General features: G+C 41.8%; 1 protein-coding gene across 2 annotated transcripts in view; it reads right to left on the minus strand.

Annotated features, from left to right (window-relative positions):
* The window catches only part of CDH12 (cadherin 12), a 563,366-nt gene that overhangs the window by 42,546 nt on the left and 500,874 nt on the right, over positions 1-19,946 (minus strand). For both annotated transcript variants that reach the window (XM_063130255.1, XM_063130254.1), the window contains one exon: positions 6,791-6,978. In XM_063130255.1, coding sequence (XP_062986325.1) covers positions 6,791-6,978 — 188 coding nt within the window. The remainder of the gene's footprint in view (positions 1-6,790; positions 6,979-19,946) is intronic.

Below are 19,946 nucleotides of genomic sequence, written 5' to 3' on the forward strand. Positions count from 1 at the left end.
ATTGTGGAATTTGTATTCATAGAAATTTAAACTCATTTGAGTCTGTTGCAGATTTCTTTGACATCCCTAGAATTGAATGAATTTCCTTCCATCCATAGTTGCAGTCCAAAAACATCTGGAGGGCCACATGTTCCCCATCCCTGTCTTGGCTGTTAACAGCCACCTCCAACAAAATAGTCTTGCTCTATCTCTAACAAGCAATCATGTGGTTTCCTCCCCCCCCCCCCAATGAATCTCTAAGAGATAAATGTCCTTCAACTGCAGGTCAGCTAGCTAGAATGTCTTGTTATGTTTCCTTGCTTTTTAAACTTGGTGCATATGGATAGGGTAGTAAGTGTGAAAACACAATAGCTGCTGTTTGAAAATGGCTTCCCACTGTACAGTTCTCTCCCAGTAGTTTGATTTACTAGGGATATCACAGGCGTCTGATGCAGGGGTGGAGTCTGATGGACTATCCCCCCACTTGGACTGTGGTCCTTGGCCCCCCTGGCCACCCCCACCCCGATCACACCACGGAAGCTCCTGGACAGCTTGCCAAGTGCCCACACAGCTGCCTGTCCCCTTAGTGAGCCACCATTTTGTATAAAAAAATAGCAGCTTTTTATTCTGTATAAAAGGTCTTTTATGCAAATGGCGGCTGTAAAACAATCATTCTCTCAAGGTTAGAGGCATGAATGGCACCCAGCAGGGTTTAGCGTGCACCCAGGGGTGCGAACAGGGGTGAGTCCATCCATCCTTATGATATACCCATGACTTGACACCATCATGTCTCACTGTTGCGTGTCTCTCTCCTAGGGGTTAGCAAATCCCGCCACTGTTGGCTGCCTGCCGCCATGAACCAGGCCATCTTAAATTAAGATTGAAGTGTGTGTGTGTGTGTGCTTTCTGGAGCCTCCTGAAAATGTGCATTAATGCAATGGGGGGAAAGGGGCAAAGGATGTGATCCCGGAAGCCAGGGAACTCTTGTGTCCTAGCTCTTGTGGAGGCTTGTGAGCTCTCAGGCCCAGGTCTGCCCTCATGCCAGGTATGTCCATTTGGATCCATGAGGACCAGATGTGCGGGATCTGGATGCTTGTGACTTCCCTATCAGCAGGTGTGTGGTGTTTGTAGATATAGTTAAATAGAGTTATGGAAGGACAATTATATAATATTGATAACACAAAGCTGCAAACCTCTATATAACCCCACTCAGAAGTTTCATAAAGCCACTTGGCATATAACATTGGGAAGCATGTGTTTCCCCATACAGGGTGTACTATATGCCAAAGGATCAGTGTTTATTTATGTGTTTCTTGTGTCTAGCTCATCTTTGTGTTTCAAAACATGTTTATTGCTAAGTAAATGATACATGTTCAGCATGGGCCGTGCAAGTATATTTACAAGTAAATGAATGTTTAGTTGGTTGTATCAAAATAATTCATATTTTCCACCAGCATACATTCCTCATAGGTAACCATCAAGTTATCCTGCTGCTCTCCCTGTTGGTTTTTAAACTCCGTAGCAATGATCCAATGTGGGCCAATGTGCACACGGAGGCCTGAATGAGCGGAGCCTGTCTCAGAGAATGCTCCACCATGCACACATTCTCCTTCATGCACACAGCTTTATGTTAATCCTGGGCAGCCTGAAGATGGACTACTGAATAGAAGCAACTACTTATATTCTTCCTGCATGCTTTGTTTGCTTAATCTGCTGCATTTGAGACAAGTGTATTTGAACTGGTGCCGATATGCTGATATGCAATGCATTATTGCACTTAAGACCTACACGTGGAGTTCCCACAGGCAGCTGGTTGGCCATTGTGTGAACAGACTACTGGACAAGATAGCCCTTCGGACTGTTTCAGCATGGCTCGTCTTATGTTCTTATGTGTACCTGAAAAAAAAAGTCTGCCCAACTGTGAATGCAGCCTTGCTCCATATATTGGATACATGATGATTCCTCTGTTTTTGCTGTTGCAGACAGGCAGAAAACAAACAAACAAAACAACAAACAAACCAGGAGACTTATCAAGTCCCTGATGGACTTCCATAGATGACTGCTGGTGGGCTGTGTTTGGCTTAGAGGGTCATAGATTTGGCAGACCTAATGTAACGTATGAAAGGCAACGTTAACTTTATGAAGCATACGTATCTATTTATCCACTCTGAGATCATGAAAGTGTATTGATTGTGATGTTAATAAGGCAGTAAATCTTGCTTCCTTCAATTCCATTTCGCTGCAGTTTCAGTGGCAAGCACTATGTGGCACTAGAAGACATAAAATACTCTGAATGAAATGTACTTGATCATTTCCTAGGAGATAACAGAGGTTGCACTCAAACTCAAAGCTCAAAGTCAAATAGCCAGCAATCACATTATGAGATTTAAGATGCACTCCACACACACCTCCCCATAGGCAGTATTGGATTACAACAGCTATTGAAAAAAAAATGAGGGAAAGAGTCTGGCATGTAATTTCCTCCAGCCAATTCTATTTTTTACCTATACTGGTAAAAACAGGATTTATGAAGAGTTGTGCATTATTATTATTATTATTATTATTATTATTATTATTATTATTAAAAAAGGGAGGTCTGACATGCATCAAATGCAAGTGAACATTAGTAAAACACCTAAACATTTTTGGACAGGATGGTGATTATTTCACTGGGGAAAAAGAAGTGCATAGAACTGGATTTTCTTTGTAGTAGCATTGAGAAAGGAAGTCAACATTTGACAAAATTCATGAATTCAGAACTGTTTATTTCAAATTCGGAAATAAAAAGGCAAATGACCTCAGATGAAGTTAAACTCTCATATCTAGGTGAAGTATGTATGTTCAAGCCTCAATACTTGAGTTTTGTTTTATGCATCTCAAAATCTCCATATCTGAAAGCTGTGCAAAAATCCAACACAGGATTATTACTTGTATAATGCTTAAACATTTTACCATATTCTTTAGACAATTTTAAATCAAAATCTGTTCTAGAGATTCATTTTGATTATTCTACTTCTTTGTCCAGCTAATTGAACCATATTTATGAATTGCTTCAACTATGCTGCAATTATTGCTAAAATAATGAATTTGATGACTAAAGGTTAAGATAGTCTCCTTCTGGAATTTTAATACTTACTCTGTTGCCAGCAATTTTGCCGTTAAGAGCAAAATAAATACACAGATTCAGAACACAATTAAATTGAAACATTATAGATCTGGATTGAATTGAAATAAACTAAACACTAAACATATTTTCTATGAGGAAATTAGTCTCATATCCAGTAATCCAAAGCAACTTTGCTGACTCCATCATCTACAGCATGGGTGGGCAGCTTGTGGCCCTCCAGATGTTTTGGCCTACAACTCCCATGAGCCCTAGCAGAACAGACAATGGTGCAGGATCATGAGAGTTGTAGGGCAAAACATCCAGAGGGCTACATTTTTCCCACCTCTTATGTATGTATTTACTTATTAATAACACTTATATACCCCTTAATATAATAAAACAGTTCTCTAATTTCCAGATGTGTTAGGGATGGACAAGTCTATTTCCCATTTGTATCACTTCCACAAGTTTTACCCTTTTTTCTGTTCTGTTTCCACATTGTTAAATCATTATCATCATCATCATCATCATCACCACCATCATCATCATCATCTCAAAATAGCATTTAAATTAAACACTTTTTTAAAAAAATGTTTTTATCTCAAAATAGGACTTAAATGTAGATTTGTTCTCAATATACATATTAAAATCTGCATTTTGATAGTTGTAACATATCAAGAACAGTGTTGCAATGTTCAGAGTGTGAAATCCATTGGTTAGCTAAATTCCAATCCACACATTCACCCAAGAAGTGTGAATCAGGAGAAATGTGCAAATATCAAATCCTCAAGAATCCCTAAATTCTTAGGGGCTTAGGACTTGAGAAGATCAAGCCTTTTTTTTACTACCTGTTCTCAGATAGGGAGCTAACTGATGATGTAGCAAGATACAGGCTCTCCACTGGTCGGGTAAGATTTGCTTTTAGTTCAGATCTCTTAAGCGTTACATTTATATGCCCCAATCCTTGTTGTCAGGCCAATAAAGCAGGTTTGTTGCTCTCAAACACCACACAGAGAACAAGATGCCCCATCAGAGTTTCAAAGACCACCTAATGCATGCCTTAAATAGCTGCATCGATGGACAGATACTTTTATTGGCCTCTTGTGTATGTTATCTTTGTAGCATGGTAGCTCCTGAAAAATGGAAATGAAAGCGATGGCTCCATCTGAGAAACTGTTTTGTGTGAGGTGCCTTAGCCATTTTTCACCTTGCCAGAGGTGTGGGGTTATACTGATATAGTTGAAATTTCTCCAATTATATGGGGAACTGCTTCAGACAGTCTCCCAACTCGAACTATGCCCACACGCTTGCCATTTCTTGCGTAAGTATAGCACATGAATCAGGTTTTAGTTGCCATGATTAAGTGTATTGTCCCACACAGGATTGGTTAAATGAATCACATGGAATGCTACAATCTTTACAGTTGCCAATTTCTCTTTTGTGTTTTAAATACCATTTCTGTTACTCTTACTTGAGAAGCTTACAAGTTACTAATGACACTACTCAAACTAACTCCATTGCTAGATCTACCTGTTATTGTTGAACAGAGGGGTGAAGATCTCGTGATGCTTTTATCGTGAGATCCCCCCTCTGTTTACATGCGGTGCGCAATGGCCTCAGAAGGAAAGGATGTCGCCCTAACCGTTTTTTAAAAAGAAACAGAAGATGCGCGCTTGTGCCCAAAAGGTAAGTTGTTGTTGTTGTTTTAAAAATATCCCCGCACCCCCCATCCCATACCCAAGGAACCAGGACAAACTGCAATGCCCACACACACACGTTCTGCAGTCTTGGGCTCAGCCCGAGACCATGGAAAAAGTGGGCCTAAAGTATAGGGTGAGATCCTGGGGAAGGGAGGGATCATCGCTCCCTGATCCTGGGATCCGCTATGTGTCATGTGAACGCACTGGGACGATGCTGGGATCTCCCCGGGATTTTGCCCCATCTAGCTAAGGCCTAAGTTACAGTAGAGGTGCATTGGTTTGAACTGAAAATGTAGCTGGGTCTGAAAACCACAGAAGCATAGATAGATGCTTCCTGACTTAGAGGGAATCCGCACGTCGTTCCGAGATTGCTTCTAAGCGACCCCAGTGCGGCGTGAAAGCGATAATGTAACTGGCCTTCCCCCCGCCGCCGCCACCCACAGACCTCCTCGCCGACCGGCGAGGAGAGCTCGGCTGAAGAAGGTGGGGTTGAGAGTGGAAGAAGCTCTCCACCCCGCCTTCTTCCCCTGAGCTCTCCGTCCCAGCCGGCGAGGAGGTCTGCGGGTGGCAGGGGCGTCGGGAAGGACATCTCTTCGTCGGCTCTTCTAAAGGCCAGTTACACGATCGCTTTCACGCCACACTGGGGTCGCTTAGAAGCAATCTCGGAACGACGTGCGGATTCCCCCTTAGAGTCACAGTGGACTCTTTGCCTCTCAGAAGCTGCAAGTTTATCCAGGAGATCCAAAAGATTTCTGTGGGGCTGGATGTTAAGTGTTTACAGCTTGGTATCAGGTAAAGTTAAAAATAGGGTTGTGGATCAAAATGGAGTCCTTTCCCTGAAGTAGAATTCAGAAGAGAGCCCAGAAGTAGAACTCAAAAGAATAGGTCTTATTCTTCTGAGTCAGTGTGAACTTGTAAACAGTAGACTGATTTTTGGTTTGCTGGGTTATGAAAGAGAATGTGGCAGAAGCACATGAAGTGGTGCATCAATATAATAAACAAGTCTTTGAAGTCCTAAAACCTGTGTTTTGCACGCACGCACACACACAAACACACACACACACACACAAGCTTTGAATGGCCCAATTTGAACAATCGTATTTCGCCTTAATGTACTAAGATAAGACTGAGCCTTTTTCCTTTTTACCTCAACACTAGCAATGCGTCAGTGTCTTTCAGTGCACATGAGGGCAACAGATTTGTTTCGTTCGGAGTGCTGGAGAGGCCATATGACACCAGTGATCTCTAACAGAGGAAAGTGGCCAGAGGGCTCAGGTGAAATGGTCAGGGAACACTCCCTGCTGCCCTCTAGTATCTGACACCTGAGGTGGTTGTCTTACTCTGCATAAAGGTAGAGCCAGTTCTGACCATCATATACTGTTTCTTCCAAACTGGGGAACTTTGGAAGAATCACCTTGAGAACAAGCCAAGATATGGTTTAAAATTAGTTTACTGTCCTGGCTAATTCATAAGGCTGTGACCATAGTTTGGATTAAATTAGAAAACTACGGGCAGTATCCAATACTATTGCTGCACCTCCACTTCTTCCATTGCACTCATGGGACCTACCACTAGCACAACAGGAAAACTGTGCAGCCTAACCCAAAAAATGAGCAGAAACTCTAATGTCTGGAATGATACAGGTCAGTAGAGATCCCTTCTGAGAGCTCCAATACCCTGCCCCCAAAAGTTGCAATTCCAATTGCTTTGGGCACTGCTAGGTTCCCATTGCACCAGCAACAGGGCCTGTTAGCATGAGGGCGGTATTGGATACTGCCCTTATGGTTAATTAGAGAGTTCCTGGTTTACTTATTCACTCTGCAAAGAGATGAGCAAAGAGGCTGCATGTGTAGGCATAAGTCTTGGCAATATATAAAATAAACATATGTCACAGGTGCAATTTATTATCCAAATGCATATATCATTAAGTCTGATTTCATATTATTTAACTGGATATATTGATTTTGAGACTGATTAGTAGTTAACCCATATCTCTGCTAAATACCTTTTTCAACTTGATGACCCCTTCTTGTGTGTTCTCATCTGTGCTGATGTCAAACAAGTTCCCGCCATCTCCTGGGACAATAGTATATTCAATTTCTGCATTTCTCCCAAAGTCAGGATCAACTGCTCTGATTCTTCCAATGGCTAAACCAACAAGAGAAGACTCTGGTACTTTCAGGTGGAAGATACCTGCAATACATAATCAGTTATTCAGAAGAGCTCTCGTCAGAGAGGTAATCAAGAAGAAAATGTAACATGTTATTCCCATTAATACAGCACATTTAACACAGCAATCCTATACAAGTCTACTCAAATGTAAGCTGCACTGAGTTCAATGGGGCTTGCTCCCAGGTAACTGGGTACAGGATTGCAGCTTAAGGCACTATGCACTAATTATATTAATAGTCACAATAGTATTGCTTTCCCCCTTTTACTAGATTTAAAATGCATATACCTAAATATTTAAAATTAACCCAAATTTCCAGCTTTGTTATTCAAATTTTGAATGAGAATCTTCAAGTTTGGAATTCAGTTTTAGGCTTTAAAGGTGATATAAGACCTGAAAATTTGATGTTTCAGGGTAACTTCAACTTAGTAAAGTGTAAATCTTCCTTTGGACTCTAGATATGTTTTACTTTTCTGTAAATCAAGCCTTGTGTCCAGTCCTGTAATATGGTCTGCCAAGTTCTTTACCATCCATATTTTTGCAGTCCCTGGTAGGGAACAGAAACAAGAAATTTATCAAGGGCAGTAGACATTGCTGGTGTGCTGTGTTGGGATTGTTAGATCACATGTTGTGCTGGCTTGCTTTAAATATTTCTTTGTATATTTGAGGGTGTATGCATGCCTCAATCTACACAGTTTGAGGCAGCATAAAACAATGGGGGTGCCTAGTTCTGGTTTGTTTGGCTTTTGCAAGTTGCATAGCTTTCCATCAATTAGGAGAGGCCCTTGTGTGTTAAAGAACATGGCTGGCTCTACATCAAAGAAGTCACTAAAAGAAGTTGCATATTACTTATTTCAAATTGTTTAGGCTGCAACGGTGAATTTGCAATGACTTGGCATTCCGTTGTTTTCCAGAAATTCAGAAGCATTAAAGACTGGGTCATTTGGATTAATCTGAAACTCTGAAGGATTCTTCAACTCCTGCCAAACTCAGATTTCTGATGGTGTGCTGTGCAATTACGCTGCCAACCTTCTCTGATAATAGTACCTCAATAGCACATGGAACATCCTAATGGATCTTACCTTGGCAGCATACTGTTAAGGGAAATAATGAAAACAAGCAATATGCATTTTCCTCCAACTGAGGGGCAAAATGTTACATTTACTTTGCCAGCTCCTTTGACTAAGAATGGGGGGAAGGAGATTGTAAGATAAGAATTAATCAACAGACATGTACTGTAGCTGACCTATCAGAGTCTGTATGCTATACACCTTCTTTAATTCATAGTTATTTTGTTGGATCCAGACTTAGAGTAGGCACATCAGAGTCTATGGGACTTATATTACGTTAAGCATGATTAAAAGTCAACTCCTATACATGTCTACTCAGAAGTAAGCCTCACAGAGTTTACTGGGCCTTACTTCCAGGTGAGTGCTGTGGGTAGGATTGAAACTTAAACTGGAAGCAACCCATTGTCAGTTCTGTCTTTCTGCTTGCATTAGTCTTAATGACCAAGATATGAAGCCCACTGGGCCTAGTTTATACAATCAACATTGGTGTGAAGAGAATGTGGGCTCCTTAGCAAATAGTAAATAGGGCATGTGACCTCACATTTATTTTGTTCACAACACAAACCACATTTCTATCCCACCTAGGATGTGTGGGACATTCCAGTGAAAGCTTATTGAAGCAAGCTTGATTTCCCTTTCTTTCTTTCTTTCTTTCTTTCTTTCTTTCTTTCTTTCTTTTCTTCCCCAGTTTGCTGGATTTTTTAATTTTTTTTAGCAGGAACCGTTTAATATACCTCAGATTTTGCTGTAAGGAAAATTCACTGGCAACTCTAATCCCCCCGCCCCCATGCTGTGAGGGGATTCCCTCTCCGAGCAACCCTGAAATGTAGTTTAAGTTTAGTGATATTGACTTATTTATTTATTTATTACATTTTTATACCGCCCAATAGCCAAAGCTCTCTGGGCGGTTCACAAAAATTAAAACCATAATAAAACAACCAACAGTCTAAAAACACAAATACAAAATACAGCATAAAAAGCACAACCAGGATAAAACCATGCAGCAAAATTGATATAAGATTAAAATACAGAGTTAGAACAGTAAAATTTAAATTTAAGTTAAAATTAAATGTTAAAACACTGAGAGAATAAAAAGCTCTTCAGTTGGCGACGAAATGAGTACAGTGTAGGTGCCAAGCGGACCTCTCTGGGGAGCTCATTCCACAACCGGGGTGCCACAGCGGAGAAAGCCCTCCTCCTAATAGCCACCTGCCTCACTTCCTTTGGCAGGGGCTCACGGAGAAGGACCCCTGTGGATGACCTTAAGGTCTGGGCAGGTACATATGGGAGGAGGCGTTCCTTCAAATAACCTGGCCCCAAACCGTTTAGGGCTTTAAATGTCAATACCAGCACTTTGAATCGGGCCCGGACCTGGACTGGCAGCCAGTGAAGTTGTAGAAGGACTGGCGTAATGTGATCTCACCGGCCAGTCCCTGTTAGTAAATGGGCTGCCCTGTTTTGTACCAGCTAAAGCTTCCAGACCGTTTTCAAAGGCAGCCCCACGTATAATGCATTGAAGTAATCCAAATGAGAGGTTAAGGCAGTATGGTCAAGGTAATATGGTTCATAGATCACGTGGGATTTGAACCCAGCTCTCCCTCGTCCAAGACCATATCTACACCTTGTGTCAAATCATTGCAATCACATCACGGTAATGCTGTATCCCTCTTGCACATTTATACCTCTTAGGACACACAGTGACATTTGTTGCAGTCGTTCGCATAATGTGGAATAAAAAGCAGGAAATAACACTATGAAATGTGGATTGTGCTCCAACAGTTGTCAGTGTACTTCAGTACACTGACTATAAAGCAGTAGTGTAGATCTAGCCCAAGGCCTTTGCTAGACCTACCTTAAAAAGCGCGGTGGAGGAGGGGAGAGCCCGTGATGCAACTATTGCGGGCTCTTGCACTAGTCTATACGTCAGGCACGACGAGCTCATGAAGAGAGCTGTTGCACCCGCCATTTTTTTTGTTCTTAAAGGGCCAGATGCGCACAAACGCTTATGCGCCCAGGTAAGGTTTTTTTTTTTAAATAATAATATTGTTTTCCCTGCTCCCCCCACCCTGCCTCCGATGGGCACAGCTCCCGGCTATGCGTGAGTAATTGTGTGTCGCTGGGGTCAAGCTGTGAAAATGGGCTCAGCCTGATACAGCGGAAAATACCGGGCCCAAAGGGATAGGCTATATCCCGGGGCAAGGGAGGGTTGATCCCTCCCTGAGCCCAGGATTCCCTGTGCATCATCTGGATGCACAGGGGCGATCCCAGGTACCAGCCAGGGATATAGCCTGCTCTAGCAAAGGCCCACGTCTCTCCAGTATGCTATGTTGCCTGTCATCAAGCTTTGTGGCACCATGCACTTTGGCCAAGCTGTGGTGTGTGTGTGTGTGTGTGTGTGATTAAAAAATCTTATGAATGTTTGAGCTGAATCTATTCATTCTACATTCATCTCAGGAGTCACATGAAATAGTTCTTTGTAAGCATTTAAATCTCAATATTATTATAGGACATTTGAAAGTGATTCCCCCTCCCCCCCCAAAAAAAAGGATCCAAAGCAATATTGCATTAAGTAATGTTATATGAAGAACATGTACAACAGTAGGCCTGCACAACTTGTGACCCACCATGCTGAAGGCCACCCATTAGCCATGGGTTATGACCGTTAGGTACTTGACAACCCACCTGTTATTGCAGTTCTGGGCATGAGCCACCTGACAATGCTAGTGGGCTGTGTTCAGCTCAGTGTGTATTTCTGACCTGGACAAATATTTGTTTCAGCACATGTGAAACAGTCATAGTTATCTGGCCTACAAGGAACAGGAAAGAGGAAGTACAACAACCAGAAAGACCGAAACAATGAAGTATAAAATCCAAGCAGGTCAACAAAAATGTTATAAATCAGAGTGGAATAAAAATGAAAGACTCTAACCTGAGTTTCACCTACATATCTTCCAAAGGAACGGTCAAGATAATATTTGTACAGTTGATGAGGCTACTATGAAGCAAATAGAGTTTGTCTGCCCTGTACGATACTGAGGAAATAGTAGAATTAGGAATTTACTGGGGTGGGTGGGTTGCAGAGCAGTTCTGCTCCTCCCTGAAATTTTAAGCAGCGCTCCGATGAGGTGATTCCCCAAGCCAATTCTTGGAGTGGCTCTGTCTCCCTGCACCATTGGATTACCAGGTGGAAGACTGCTTCATTTTTTGAGAACTGCTGTATTCGTGTCAATGGGAATTGACAAAAATGCATACATCTCTGTCATTTTTCAGAGAAAATGATGAAACTTGGCACCCTGGTAGCTCTTAAGTAAGGCTTTAGCCATGCCAAGTTTAAAGCAGATCCCTTCATCCTGTGACTTTTAGGATTTTTTTTTTAAAAAAATCCCTCAAACCCCCCCCCCCCCCACACACACCTGAAACTACGCAGGACCTTTTATCCTTTACTTTGCTGATGCACAGTTGTACATCTTCAGTTAAAAAAAAAATAGAGATCTGCTTCAGTTTATAAAATTAAACATCTGTTCCCTGACCATTTGCTTTAATGGTTTGAAATGGGGGGGGGTACTCTCCCTTTGAGAGGTCAGACAATATAATACCTTTATTTTTATATATATAATAAATTTTATATATTTTATATTATAATAAATTTTATATATAACAAATTATATTTTTTTATTTTTTATATATTTTTCAAAGCATATAAACTTGAGTCCCATCTCCAAAACAGGAGACATACTAGTAATAGTAAACTTTTCTCTCACCACCCCTTCTTCTCTTGATTTTATGCCCAGACTTGCATCCATACTTGCAGTACACAGATCAGCCTTTGACACAAGATTCTTTTCTGTATCCTAATATTGTCTTGTGAGACTGTATGGATCAACACTGCCTGCCAATCATCATCACTTCCTGGGACAATTCATTTACATGAGTTTTCATTCTTTTCGTAATGTGAGCCATTTTTTTCTCTAAATCATTTCTTTCAGCCAACAGCAATAGTGCACATGGGGAGTGGAACTTACACTCTTTCTCGCTCCATGAGCTAGCAAAGAAATGAGTTCCAAGGTGGGGGGAAATGGGTTATATCATTTGCAATCCTTCCCCCTACGCACTGCGATTGAAAGGGAGCAGGGAGGAGACTGTGACTATTGGTTAGCCACAGCTGTCAATCTCAAAACTTCCCCTCTTCACCCCGCATCATCTTCTTAACATGGAAGTGTGTTCAGTGAGCCATCCATCAACATGAAACATGCTCTCATGTCACCTAAAAAACCTTCAGACCTACAGATTCTTTGGGGGCTCCAAATGATCTAAGCACACTGCGGGTTTCAGACTGTTTCAAAACTGCATCCCTAACCACACTGCAATTTCAGAGGTTTGTCAGAGGTCTGGCAGACCCCCGGATTTTCGGTGCAGAGCGCACATCCCTAGTATTTACTAACAAGCCATGATCATAATTGTCAAACGCAAGGGACAGTGGCACTGAGGGTGCTTGAAGTCAGATGGACCGGCAATTTTCCCACTCCAACCTACCTAACCTCCAAGGGACAATTAGGAGATAAGCAGAGATTAACAATGGATAGAGGAAGTTGGTCAGTGTGGCCCTACTATCCCCTCCAGTATTCCTTGTCCATTTTCTGGGGAGCTGCAGTCAAAGTCTGGAGCACTTTTGTCTAGGCACGGGTGAACGAGCAATGATTGAGGTCGCTAGGATTCTCTGAACATCTCGCCGCTCATCTTCTGCCTGATTTTTGTTTCGTTTACGATCACTGCTCACTCTGCAAGAATGGGAAAATTGCCCAAATCAAGCAGCAACTGAACATGAATGTTGCGCAAATTTGCACAAATTCCCTCCATAGACTAAAATGGGGCTTTCAGTCTCTGGGGGAAATTTGTGCAAATTAGGAAACTTACACAAAATTAAACGGGGAAAGTTGTGCAGATTGAATGCGAGCACACATCCAGGACTTCGTGAACATTTTTGGCAGACACAAGCTTGTGCCCATCAACTCATTGGGGGCTTTGAACAGGGCATGCTCAGGGCATGCGAGCAAAAACAAAATTATCCTACTTCCTTATTTTTATCATGATAAATTCAACATTTGGTAGTCTGTAAGCTTGTTCTAGAGCAGGGATGCAGAACCTCTTTCAGTCAAAGGGCCGGATTCCATTTCAGTGAAGCTCTTGGGGGGCAAATTCCAGTGGTGGGTGGATCTGAAGGCAAAAGTGGGCAGAGAGATTTTTTTTTTTTAAAAAAAATACCAGCACACTTTAGCTTAAAACTTTTACTGCCAGTAACTAAGCTTAGAGGAGGCATTTCAATCTTTTAGATGGGGGTGGGGGGACTGTATGAAGATATCAAATGATCAGTGGTTGGGGGAAAGAGGGTATGGCCTTCTGGGTAGTCCCAGAGAGCCAGATTGGGACCCTTGGGAGGAGAGATTTCACCACCAGGCCTAAGGTTGTCTATGCCTATTGTAGTTATTACAAAGACATAGAGGATAGGAATGGATAAATAACTCTGTTTCTGGTCAGTGTCACATTTGCTTATGTTCACTCATTACATCAGTTCCATTTACGGATGGTGCGGGCGCCCAGATAGGGTCATGGAGTCTGACACACTCCTGGATCCATCTCGCTGAGCCATGGAGTGCTTGCAAGTGTGCTTATTGAACTCCACATGGTACAGGAGCATCTTGCTGCTGCCCATTCTTCCTTGTGAGCCAGCATTTTTATGGAAGATCAATGCTTTTATTTTTTCTGTATTTATGTCATGCAAAATGGCGACCATAAAAGGACAATTTCCACAGTATTGGAAGCATAGTGCCCCTCTCTACATCTCTAATATCGTGGAAATGGCCCTTTTATGGCCCTCAGTTTGCAATATAATTTTTCGGAAATGCAGAGCCAAGATCTTCCATAAAAAATCCTGTCTCTCAGGGAAGAGTGGCCAGCAGTGGGGCACTTCTGGATTGCTTGTCAAGCCCTCCAGGGACTCATGTGGCTCATCAGGTGGGGACAAGCAGCAGCAATGGCTTTGTGGGTACCTGGCAAAGCTGGATGGAGGTAGGTCTGTCCATCCCTAGATCCATGATATTTTCATTTTAAAAAAATCGCATTAAAATTAACATTAAAATGTATATTTTAAACATATTTTGTCTTAAAATGCTCATTATATATTTTCTCTCAAAATATGCATTTAATTATTTAATATACATTTGAGCTGAGAACTGCATCACAACAAGCCTGATGAGTAGCTGTGTTTTGATCTACACATCGGTCCGGGCAGGACAGATCAAGGGAGTTTGCATAGGAATTTGCTACTATCAAATTCCTCAAGTATCCCTAATACGGGCTTGTTTCATAGAGGAACTTTTCTTGAGAATGTAATCTTCACACTGACGTTCTCATACAGTGTGCCCAGCAATGTGGTTGTGGTTGCAAAACTGAGTACGGCAGGGGGTACATTTGCATCACAGCACTTCAGCTGTTGCCAGCTGGTTTCTGTTGCCAGCTGAACTTCAGTTGTTGTTGTTGTTGTTGTTGTTGTTGTTGTTGTTGACCGCTTTGGTTAGTGTTCTTTTTAAGCTGGGCTGGCACATCTTGCGACCTGCTATGCCAAATGCACCCTGACAGGTATGTATTATGCATCTGACTTGCAACACTGCCCAGAAAGCTTTTGCTATTGGCTGGAACAGCAACAACTAAACAACCAACAGGTAGGGAGGGATGGGTGAATCTGTCAACCTTGATCTCATCAAGGTTCTCATTTTTTTTCACCACCAAGTTCACTCTACCCTGGTTCTATGCAAGCTCCCCCTCCATCTGCATTTAAAATAATGGGTGCATTTTTCAAATTACAGATGTTTGTACCCCTTTAGTTGCAGGAGATGAAAATTGAGTCATCTGGCATAAAAATATAAACCAAATGGATTTCTCACCCATCCCTATAAATAGGCAGGCAACTGAAAAAGGGGGTTTCTGAAACTCCTATAGGATCCATCATAATAACTTGGGATGGTGGGTCACAATTTGTGCAGACTCGCTCTAAGGTTTTTGAAAATCTTGCTATTGCTATATTGCATCCCTGCACTCTGCCTGAAGTTTCAGTTCTGTTCTATTGTATAGATATGAGAACAGTATGGAGTTTTAGGATGCAGCAAGGAAATGTATCCATGCATGAGATGAGACTCTGCAGATGAAAAATATTGCTACTTCGTCATCCTACCAGGGTACAATAATGGGAACATTATAAATCTGCAAACTTTGGATTTGAGACAGTGGTCACATAGGTGAGAGTCAACTTGAGACCACTGGAAAGGGCAAGCAAAATCCAAATGTCACGCACGCTTGATTTACTTAAAGGAAACACATTGTAATTTACACATGCACAAATTGCCTTTTGCTCAGCTGAAGTTACCCAAATGGCAACAGTGACTGGGGGAAAATGTCAGATTGCATTAAGTTCACTGCTTTCCCTTTTGCCTCCCCTGTGGAACATCTAAGGTTTGTGAGGTAATAGAGTTCTAATGGACTAGGAAATGTACAACAATACGTACAATGTGAATTGGGCATGCAACCTGAAGGGTCCCCCCCAACACACACACACACACACCCTTGATGAAGTACAACCAGGGTGATTCACACATTTATATTTATCCCTCAAGGTCTAGCTACATGAGATGGATGCACAGGTTATGCATGTTAGAACGTGGGTTACTCCAAATTTGTATAAAGCCATGGGGAATGTAAAGTGAAAAAAGGGGTAAGCAGATAATGTCAAATCCTAACCCAGATGTCACTCCCCACCCTCTCACCCTCTCACCCCCAAACCACTTCCCTTTTCTCCCAAGTCTTGGAAGTGCAACAAGAAACCCATAATAGGATGAAGGATCAGGATCTTCTTCTGCTTGTCGTTCTGCTTTAAAGTGACACCTACATACCCCCATCATTGTTTTATATATATGCAGATGGGATGTGTTCCAACAGATGGGACTGCCAGCCTCATATGACATTTGCCCATCAAAGTCTTCAGTGTCAAGCATTATTAAAATGTTAGCAGGCCATCTTCCTCTGTATGAGCCTGCCTGCCTCCTCAGGTCAGCAAAAGGACGCATAGGAGGTCATTTCTGCTCCAGAGAAGATTACAATCATTATTGCCTTGAAGAAGGACTTTGTCCGAAACATATCGGCAACTTACCAATAAATAAGTTGTAATATATCTATGTTTCCATCCCGTGTCTTTGGCTTTTCCTCACATGCCTACTCAGGACAACACAGAGGGCCTTGCTTCATGTCCCACCACTACCAGAGCTGTGACCAGTAGCTACATGAGAGACATCTTCTTTCATAGTGATGTGCAGACTCTGACCTACTCTACATGAAGCAGGATATTGCACATTGAAAGCAGTATGAGAGCGGTATATGGTATGTGTCAATGGACCCCAAAAGTTGTCAGTGCACTTCAATACTGCTATGAAGCAGTAGTGTGCCTCCTGCCTGTTATATACTGCTTTCATACCGCTTTCATAGGGCTCTATCCTGCTTGGTGTAGAATAGGCCACAGAAGGTCCTTACTCTAGAAGACTAGTTAGTCTCAGGGGCATTGCTAGGCATTTAAAAGATCTGGGGCCAAATCCTTCAATTGTCATCAAGAAAGTTTAATTGTCACATGGAGGGGTTTTTTTGTGTGTGGGAGGGAACAATGAACACAGAAGGGAAGGTTAAGCATCCTCCCCCCCAACTGTGATTCCTCAGGAAATGTCCCCCTCCCAATATGGCAACTAAGTTTTAAAAAAACTTCCCATTGGCACTGCGGTATGTTTTTTTCTCAGCATGATTGCCACGCATGGGTGGGAGGCATTGCAGCAAGTAGGGAGGAGTTGACCCTTCCCTCCCCAGCTCCAAATCTCCTTGGAAATTATCCCATGTGGCAACTTACCCCGGGGGGGGGGACTATTCCATTGGCACCAATGGACACAGGGCTCTGTGGAACAGAACCAGGGCTGTGGAAAATAGATTTGGGGCCAGGTCATTATCTCTGATGGCATCTAGATGACAGTAAAAGACTACCATTTTATTCTGATGTGTCTATGACATGCCTGATTTTTGGGACCTGATTTCTTTTTATCTGTTCTATCTGCATGCTGCTACTGTTGTCAATCTCATTCCTGTTCCTTTAAAAACAAATTGGTTGTAAGCCAGTCTGGGCAGCATACTGATGGTACGGGGGAAAAAATGCAGGGTATATTTTAAATCAGTGTCCCCCAATCTGGTGCTCTACAGATGTTTGGAACTCCAACTCCCAGCATTCCTCAACATTGGCCATGCTGGCTGAGGATGATGGAAGTTGAAGTTCAAAACAACTGGAAGGTAACAAGATGGGGAAGGCTCTTTTAAATAAATAAATACAATATGTGAACAGTTATTACAGACTGAATCCCACAGACAGAGCTTTTGTAATGCCTGGTATCGACTCAGGCCACTGAAAATGCCCTGAGATCCTAGTGATATAGGGCAGGACACAAATGTTTTAAATAAATAAATAGGCTTTGTGTGGTGAATCTTCCCCCTCCCTGCAATAACAGGGAGGAATATGTCTGATGTGAAATTGCAGCATTGTTACTGTTTAAGCTTCCCTGTCTTCCCTGTCCACCATTGGCAAGGGCATTCTTAATGTGCTAGCTAGAGTCTGGGGGGACCCAGTTCCTGAAAGGTTGGTGAACTTGACCCCCTGGATGGATTCCTCTGACATCCCTATTAGTAACTGACTTTATTCTGTAACCACCTTCACCAACTGGGTCCCTACAGATGTGTTGGCTTACAACCATGCTGACTGGAGAGGATGTAGGTTTAAAACATCTGGAGATGATTTCTGTCTAATCCATTAGGGGGGTACCAGGTTGGGGAAGGCTGTTCTACAGTACATTCATATATGAAGTAGACTATCAAGCCACCAAACTGAGGCCTTTAAAAAACCCACCTTTCACAGAGTTCTGAAAGGCAAAAGACTGTGTGCCTTTTTAATAATCTCATAAACCACCCATTCTCCATTCACTTTCCTTTTATGCAAAGAATTTCAAATTTACAGTCACAAGATCAGAGCAAACCATAAACACTTTATTGATTCGAGAATGGTTTCTGGTAAAGCAGTTCTTTACCTGTATTGCTAGCTGTTCTCAATAGAAAAGAGGTGAATTATGGGCATGCCAGTCTTTCAAGTAATATCTGACCAAGAAAAACTTTTTCCCCCCCTGAGAGGAGAGCCCCTAATTTGCTAGAACAGTAGAATGAAAACAGTATCCAATTGTCTCTTAACTGCCTGCTTCTCCCTTTGTGATCTTTATCTCTCAGTAGGATATTTATTTTGTATTAAAATTAAGTACTGGGTGCTTCTTTGAACCAAACTATTCCCATGGGCACTCACTGCTTGGTGTAGAATGTATTATGTATCTAAATTGCTTTTGCATTCTCTCCTTCGTTGCCAAGAAGGCGGTGACAAAGAAGCCAAGAAACATAAATGCTGCAAAATATGAATTAACCACTTCACTTAATTTGTTGGATTCCGTAATGTATAATTTTTCCCAACTAATTATACAGTTCCTATCATTTAAATGAGTAAGTAAATCTATCTCCTCCTGAAGAAGATGGATTAAAACAGCTGGAAACCAGCCATACAGGTGATCTCAGTATATTTTATCACAGTGGTATCCTGTTGTAGGGATGGACTGATGTCAGTTTTGACTTCTCCCATGTCCCCCCCCCCAAGTTCTTTCCATAGTGCTTATGAGGGAATTTGCCAATTTTGGTAAGGTCTTATCTAACATCGAACACAGTGAAATTGTTATCCATATGCATGAGCCAAATTCAATAGGTACAGTAGTCCCAGTATGGAGAGGACCATGTTGAACCTGCCTGCTGTGCAGCTTTTAAAGATGAGACACCCATCAGAAAAAAGGCAGGGGCAACCCTAATTCAGGACCACAAATGTGGCTGAATACATGGGGAATCAAACACAGACTTTAACAGCCTGCCTCCTAAATGGATGAATTTGTCACTTCCGTTTCTTCCCACAAAGTTTTTTGAATCTCAAATTCTTCCTGTCCCATTTATGGAGAAATGTTTGTAAGTTCTTATCAAGAAAACAAAACTTACAGAATATCACCCACCATTAATTTATTATTGTTTTGTACCTATAGAAATGCCCCAGCCTTATCATCTTTTAGAATGCCACTTTTTCCCACCTATCTTTCGTGATATTGCCGGATCCCACATCACACAGGCATTGTTTAAGAAGGTGAAACAATGTGAGATAAGTAGGTGACTTGGTTAGTTCTCATGCCAAGTGTAGAAGCCTCCATGGAGATTTCATTTAGTTATGCATCACCCTTGTATCCTATCCTTCCTCAAAGCTGCTCAGGGAGAATATGGGATTTAACCTTGTGCTGTCTTGGAAAGTAACCATGTCATCTTCTTATTCCATGTGGCATTGCCCATTTCAAACAACGCTGGCCTATTTTAGGATCTAAGTAAGCTGATTTTTTAGATGTATTGCAACCATCCTGAGGAATTTTGCAGGATTCTTCATCCTCTCTCTCAAAAATCTAATAGTTTTAAAATGCTTCATGATGTGTGTGTGTGTGTGTGTGAAGAGTCAGTCCATTTCTCTGTAAAGACCCACACTGTCCTATTCAGACTAAGGCATCTTCATATCTATCCATTTAAATCTGTCCTTGCTTTAGAAAAAAAGAAAGAATTAAGTCTGACAGGATAGTTTCAACATTTACAAATATTCATGGTCTTGTCCTGCAAAGAAATGACAGCCATTTAGGATGACAGCCTTGTAGGAAGAGTTGTCAAAAGAGACATGAATTCTCAACCTACTTCCCTTTTTGAAAAAAAGAAGAAAAAGAAACAAACCA

This window comes from Elgaria multicarinata, chromosome 7 (genome assembly GCF_023053635.1).
Source record: "Elgaria multicarinata webbii isolate HBS135686 ecotype San Diego chromosome 7, rElgMul1.1.pri, whole genome shotgun sequence".
NCBI classification, from domain to species: domain Eukaryota; kingdom Metazoa; phylum Chordata; class Lepidosauria; order Squamata; family Anguidae; genus Elgaria; species Elgaria multicarinata.